The 7547-nt window shown below is 38.8% G+C and overlaps 1 protein-coding gene across 2 annotated transcripts in view; it reads right to left on the bottom strand.

Annotated features, from left to right (window-relative positions):
- Nucleotides 1–1300: 1300 nt before the first annotated feature.
- TULP3 (TUB like protein 3) overlaps nucleotides 1301–7547 on the bottom strand; it is a 99720-nt gene continuing 93473 nt past the window's right edge. Inside the window, exon 11 of one of the 2 annotated variants that reach the window (XM_061582568.1) lies at nucleotides 1301–6581. In XM_061582568.1, the coding sequence (XP_061438552.1) occupies nucleotides 6448–6581 (134 nt within the window). In that variant the 3' untranslated portion in view covers nucleotides 1301–6447. The remainder of the gene's footprint in view (nucleotides 6582–7547) is intronic. The other variant, XM_061582567.1, reaches the window with a different exon arrangement.

Raw genomic sequence — 7547 nt, 5'->3', positions numbered from 1 at the left:
AAGAGATCCTGGCCCTCCTCTGTGTGGCAACCTTTCAAGTACTCGTCTCCCGTCAGTCTTCTCTTCTCAAGGCTAAACTCGCCCAGTTCTTTCACACTCTCCTCATAGGGCTTGGTTTCCAGTCTCCTGATCATCCTTGTTCCCCTCTTCTGAATCTGTTCGTCTGTTCGTCCTTCTAAATGTGTGGAGTCCAGAACTAGATGCAATACTCAAGATGAGGCCTAACCAGTGAATAGAGGAGAACCAATACTTCTAGTTCTTTCCTCCTTCCCTAAATGGGATCCTGTAATCCCAGATGAAATAAATGATTTGATTAATTCTTTGTCTGCTAAAAAAAAAAGTCCCTGGAGAGCATATGCTCCTAGGAGAATTGGTTAGATCAAATCTTGCTTGGTAGTGTCCAGTTCCTGCTGCAATGTTCTGTTATAGGAACCACCGTGGAAAAACTCTTTGGGGATGGGCAGATCCAAAGAATTCCAGACCAATTAGTTTGCTTAGTGTTGCTTCTAAATTGTATTCTGAATACTTGCTATGAAAATTGGAGTCTTGGGCTCTTGAAAATGAAGTTATAGCTTAAGAACAGGCAGGGTGAATTTACAATAGATGTTTTGTTCTTCATCACTTGATGAAAAAATACTCTCAAAATGGTAGGAGTTGTTTCCTTCATGGATTTTAGTTCTGCCTTTGATGACATTAGATAGAGGTTGTTTGTGGTAACTTATTTCTCACTAACATTCACAGAAGATTGATTTTAATAGAAACACATTACTCCAATACCCCTCTCAGGGTTAGAACCAGGTCAAACGGATTATAATCAGAAAATATATCAACTGACAGAGGAGTATATCAGGGATGTCTCTTTGCTCCTTTCCTCTTCAATTTTTATATCATCAATGTTGTAGAAGAACTGAGTGGTTTGGAATATTTTCCAGTCTCAATTCTGGATGCTAAGCTCTCATTTCTTTTGCACACTGATGATACTGCAATTATTTCCATCAGGTTATTTGGGATGCAGAGGCTATTGAATAAACTAAGTAAGTTCTGCAGAAAAGAGCATTTGATCATTAATAATGCCAAAACAAAAGTGGTAGTTTTGGAGAAGAACAGAAAAACACATACATGGAAATTGGATAGTAAACCCATTGGACAGCAGCATAATTTTAGATACTTTGGACTTGGGTTTAATGCCCAACTTTCATGGAAGCCACATCTGGATGCAGTTAAGTTGAAGTCCTCCCATTCCATACAGTCCCTGGTGCATTTTTTTAAATTTCAAGGGAGGAGTCTGGTTGTGCCATCAGTTGAGGTATTTCTGAACATTGTTCTGCAAATAATGTATAGTCCATAGATATGTGGGTATATTAAATGTTTTATTTTGGAGGTGGTGCAGAATTATTTCATGAGATTCCTGTTACCTATCCCTCAAGGTACACCTGTGCCTCTTCAGGGCAGAAACAGGATTATGTTCTATAGAAACCTGTGCTTATGTTGTACTGCCTTATATTGGCTGAAGCTGGCTTGTATGAATTATATCCTGCCTGCCCCCCCCCACAAATTGCTTTCAACTGCAAACTTCATTGCAAAACCTCTGGGTCAATTCTGTTAGAACTACCCTTCACATATGTGGGATTAATACTGAGGTTCTACCTACCTTCTCTTCCATCAGAATTAAGCAGTTTTTAAGACCAAACAAGAGATGGATTGATTCCATAAAGGAAGCCACAGACCTGAACTTACAAGATCTGAACAGGGTGGTTCATGACAGATGCTCTTGGAGGTCGCTGATTCATAGGGTCGCCATAAGTCGAAATCGACTTGAAGGCATATAACAATAAAAGAATCCATATTTACTCTAAGCAGTAGGAATTGTATTCAATCATACAATGTCATACACTTTCTGGTACCCATTACATAAAACAACATTTGGTTTGAATTCTCCCCATTATCAAAATTTACCTACCAATATGAGCTAAATGGGGGCAGAAGTACAATACATGAAATCACTGCTGTAAGCACCCTCTGCTAATAAAAGTGATGGTTCTGTCCCTGCCACTGGTACAGCTTATGTACCTTCAGCATTTAATCTTTTACATCATCTGTGTCTATTGACTGAGAAATTAATTGTATGTTTATTTGTTACACTGAAAGAGGTGGAAGGCTCATTGTTACACAAGTGGAGAAGTGAATAAAATTTAAAGGGAGAGAGTGAGCTTAAACACCAGAGATTACACTATTATCAGCTGCCTTGAGTACCAGCAGAAATGTTTCCTGTTGTCCATATAAACTTGAGAAAAAAAAACTAGTTTTGAAATCAATATTGGGGAATAAAGGCTCTGAGCAATCCTTAAAATGGATTCAGAATCCCTTAGTATTTACTGTTTTTCTCTTGCCAAATGGCAATAAAATACAAGTTGTACGGCATGCTGCAATCCTTATCGGGGTTGGTAACTAAGAAGTTAAAAGTACAGTTAAATCACCTAGTGTGGGTCACATATGAAGAGCGGTGATTTATTTCAGTAATAGACTGGTGCACAAGATTTGAGAACAAGGGAATATTTAATTATAACAATAGTGTATGTAAGAGGGTCTTTTAGGCAAATATTAGAACACTGTCCACAAAATGGGGGTAAACGTGGCCAGATGCCCTAAAGGAGCCTCCTGAAATTTAGTCAGCTTCCCTACAAAAGTTATCATGTGGATTGGATGTCATAATCAGCTGGAAAAAATAGAGGACATGTTTGTATGAATCACCTTGGGCCAGGGAGGAGTTCCAAACCTAGCAGCTGCTGGACTTAAGTCAGCGCAGTAGCTGGACTCCCATTCAGTGCTACAAAGCTGCCCTGGAAAAAGGCAAGTGCTTCTAAAACTAGGAGATCACAGAGGCAAGCATCATGGGTACATGTAGCATGTACAAAACAAATGGTGCCAGAGAAAAACATTCAAAACAAGAAAAATTCTGAAGCCATGTCACATTTTTAAATATATAGATTATTTTGCTAGGATACAAAAAATATAAATATAATTAATGCCACACAACGTTGTATTAGGCATAGTGAAGGCATCTACAAAACACACTTTCAAAGCAACAAGAGATTCCCAATCCCTTGATGGTCTGCACTGATGTACAGAGAACCATTTATACATAAAAGCTGGCACACGAGGAATGAATGTGCAGCATAACATTACATTTCCAACAGCAACCAAGGTCCACCCTCTGTGTTGATCTGACAGTTGAAACAGAAACGAAGTAAAATCCACTGCCAGGTCAAAAATGAAGTCAGCCAATTCCAACAAACCAGAATTTTCCTAGCTAACAAGTACATAGAATTTTAATTTATATTGTGACTGTACCCTAATTCCATAGGCAAACTACAGCATGAAATCACATTTTTCTTTTAAAAAAAAAAATCAGTTACAGTGCTAGTCAGAGAAGTCGCAATGTGCTATAAATGGGAGCCAAGTTTGGCCACTTGAATAGCCAGCCACATTTCTTTGATGATGTGGAGAATTCCTTATTTTAAAAATGCTCCAAATTAGAGTTTATACTTATGTCAGTTTAATACTAATTTTACACAAATTAATTGTCATGATTTCCCCCAAACAGGAAATATTCTCCCAAATATTCCCTGAAATATTCAATAGGAATTGTTTGGTGGTCTGGAGAAGTAGTTAATGGGAAAACAAAATGACTTAAAGCCAGACTTAAACTGGCTTTATATTGCAAAGATTCACATAGCTAAAAGCAAACAGAAAGATCATCTACCTATCAGACAGAAAATATTTCATATAACCAAACAGCACTGTGCAGCTGTACAGGAAGCTGTGTTAAGAACAAGGGTGAAAATAGTAAAGTTCTTTAATAGCTGGGACAGATGGAGCATTAATCCAAATAAAACTATCTTCTATGCAATCAAAACAATAATTCTTCTGCATCAAAGGCCCTTGTTGCAAGTCTTAGACCCGACAAAGATATCTTCTTGGGATGAAGCAATTCATGCTAATAAGCACAGAATACAGCCAGCGCAGCTCTGCTGAGTCTTCTCTTTCCAAGGATAAACAAGAGTTGCAAAAACAAGAGGATCATGGCCTGAGATCTCCTTACTAATTACTCTACACACTCCTTCCTTTAGTTCCACATAAGTGTACAATTCTGTTAGTGGCAACTTTTTTTTGAAGGCAATTGTAGCTCACCAGCTTTTTCTGAAAGTGACAAAAAAAATTCACTTAAAACAGAATACCAAAGTTACAATTGATAATGACTGAGGATTTTTTTAAAATCCAGCTATTAGAAAACATCTCTGCAAAACTGCATTGCTTTGAAGACACAGCAGGGTGATACATGTGATGTGACCGCCAGAAAGGCAAATGTCATTTGAGGCTGCATTAACAGAAGTATAGTTTCCAAATAGCGTGAAGTACTAGTTCCCCTCTGGCACTGGTTAGGCCTCATTTTGAGTACTGGATCCATCTCTGGACACCACACTTTGAGAAGGATGCAGACAAAGGGGAACAGATTCAGAGGAAGGCAATAAGGATGATCAGGGGACTGGAAAAAAACCCTGTGAGGAGAGACTGAAAGAATTGGGCAGGTTTAGCCTGGAGAAGAGAAGACTGACGGGAGATATAATAGTACTCTTCAAGTACATGAAAGGTTGTCACATAGAGGAGGGCCGGGATCTCTTCTCGATCGTCCCAGAGTGCAGGACATGGAATAATGAGCTCAAGTTACAGGAAGCCAGATTTCAACTGAACATCAGTAAAATCTTCCTAACTGTTAGAGCGGTACAACAAAGGAACCAATGACCTAGGGAGGTGGTAGGTTCTTCAGCACTGGAAGGCATTCAAGAGGCATCTGGACAGCCATCTTTAAGTTGGATCCCTGCATTAAGCAGGGGGTTTGACTCGACGGCCTTATAGGCCCCTTCCAACTCTACTATTCTATGAACTCCCTGCCTATTGACATCAGGCAGGGATCTTTGCTGTATTCTTTTCAGTGCCTGCTTAAATTTGTTTTGGTTAGGCAAGCCTATCCAGACACAGATGCTGATGTTTTTTAATCTTTAGTCTGTTGCTATTTTATTGGTTTAAAATGTTTTTAATTACTTGTTTTTAATTTTTATCAATAATTTTAACGTTATAGGCCCTTTCAACTCTACTATTTTATGATTCTATTTGCTGGTGCATAGGGATTTCAACCGCACAGAATCCAGACACATCTGTAACTTAATGAAAGTCCAGAATTGGGGGCCAGAAGAAAAAGGAGCAGGTCCAGACAGCTTATTCAGTTGTCAATGTACTTTGGAAATATAGAAAATAACACCTGAAGGCAATTTACAAGAGAAATTCTACGACATACAATTGAACCATAGCTAAGCAAGTGCTCATCCCAAGGATCCCTTGCAATCAAAGATGCAATCAAGGCCCTTGGGTTAAGAAACAATATTGCTTATAGGAACAGATAATCTGCAGACAACCATGGACTATAAAGATTTGGCTTAATCTAGCACAGGTATCAGCTTTCCTTGTGCCTTAGAATATACATGCCCTCAGTCAGTTTTTAATTTTCATATTCAAGCAAAAAATAGAATTTAACTGGTCTCTATTCAAAATACATATTGGTATCACAACAGTCACTATGTGCTGTTTGAAGCAACATTAAAAAAAAAACAAATTACTCCCAACTGAACATTTAGAATGTTTTCTTGTGTATAAGATAAGGAAGTTTGCCTTCCACATAAACAAAAATGACTTGGTGGCTTAGCAACATGAATGCCATGTTCTTTAAATAATTTCTCAAAAAGAAACAGATCAATTAATAATAAAAAAAGGAAAGAAGGAATGCCACTGATTGAAACAAGAGAATTAGAAATCCTTATATGATTCTTGAAACTAGCACAGCATGTCAAGGATGTTTTTCAGTTTTCATGAACAGTTATCAAGTGGAGAGACATACTGACAAATCAGCAAAGCAATGAACAGAAACCCACTAACTTTACTGAAAAACAGAACTGCAGAGTAGCAAAACATCCAAGACATTTCTTGTTCCAAGAGCACAGATATATCAGTAGAATTAGCATGAAGGACACAGCTAACCATGTGAGGCAAATAGGCAGCAAAGTTCCATTAATATAATCCCAGCAGCAGGAATTCTTAGACACAGTGATGATCAGCTGCTCTAGGGATAGGGCTCAATATCAGAGTTTTCTCTCCTAAAAAGCCTTCCTCTCGGGATTACATATTCCTTCTCCAAAAATGCATATCGTGCTCTCCAGAAAGAATGCATTCTATATTGTCTGTTAACATGGTCCATTTTCTTTCTAGGCAAGCACAGGGACATTTTAGTTGCTAGTTTCTGCACCACACACCCCAGGATTGTCATGTACGATTTTCTTCTCAGAAGCTAGCACAAGAAGAAAAACAAGAGGTGGTGTTGGTGTACCGTCTCTGTTATTCACAAGCTAGTTTGCTATCAAAACTGGAGAGTCCAATGGCAAATGCCTGAAGGGCACACAGGGGGTAGTTAAAGTCCAGAGTGAACACGTCTTCTGCTACACGGCCAAATTGCATCACAATGTAGTCAGCTAGAGAAAGAGAGAAAAAAGTCAGAATCTGCTTGCGATATTTGGAGGTAGTAATGAAAAGTAACATCAAATTTATTGTTTATTTATTTATTTATTATTAGATTTATATCCCACCTTTCCTCCCAATAGGAGCCCATGGAGGCAAACAAAAACACTAAAAACAGATTTTAAAACATATTAAAAACATATTAAAACAAAACATTTAAAAAAGCTTTAAAAACATCTTCTTTAAAAAAGCTTTAAAAACATCTTCTTTAAAAAAACTTTAAAACATATTAAAAAGCAATTCCAACACAGACACAGACTGGGATAAGGTCTCTACTTACAAGGCTTGTTGAAAGCGGAAGGTCTTCAACAGGCGCCAAAAAGATAACACAGATGGTGCCTGTCTGATATTAAAGGGCAGGCAATTGCAAAGGGTAGGTGCCATTACACTAAAGGTCTACTTCCTATGTTGTGTGGAATGGACCTCCTGATAAGATGGTATCTGCAGGAGGCCCTCACCTGCACAGCACAGTGATCGACTGGGTATATAAGGGATAAGACAGTCTTTCAGGTATCCTGGTCCCAAGCTGTTTAGGGCTTTATAAACAAAAACTAGAACCTTGAACTTACCCCAGTAGCTAATCCATAGCCAGTGCAATTCTTTAAGTAGCAGAGTGACATGTTGGCAATAACCTGCTCCAGTGAGCAGTGTCGCTGCCACATTTTGCACCAGCTGTAGCTTCCGGACCAACCTCAAGGGCAGCCCCACATAGAGCACATTACAGTAATTCAGCCTGAAGGTTACCAGTGTGTGGACAACAGTGGTCAGGCTATCTTGGTCCAGAAACACCCGCAGCTGTTTTACCAGCCGAAGGTGGTAAAAGGCACTCCCAGGCACTGAGGGTGAAGGACATCTGTTTTGGTATGTAAGGATTTTGAAAGAAAACAGTGGCACAGGAGAAGAGGACTCATGTGCAGGGG

This window comes from Rhineura floridana, chromosome 8, assembly GCF_030035675.1.
Source record: "Rhineura floridana isolate rRhiFlo1 chromosome 8, rRhiFlo1.hap2, whole genome shotgun sequence".
NCBI lineage: Eukaryota > Metazoa > Chordata > Lepidosauria > Squamata > Rhineuridae > Rhineura > Rhineura floridana.
The sequence above is the reverse complement of the archived record's forward strand: the minus strand, read 5'-3'. Positions and strand labels throughout refer to the sequence as shown.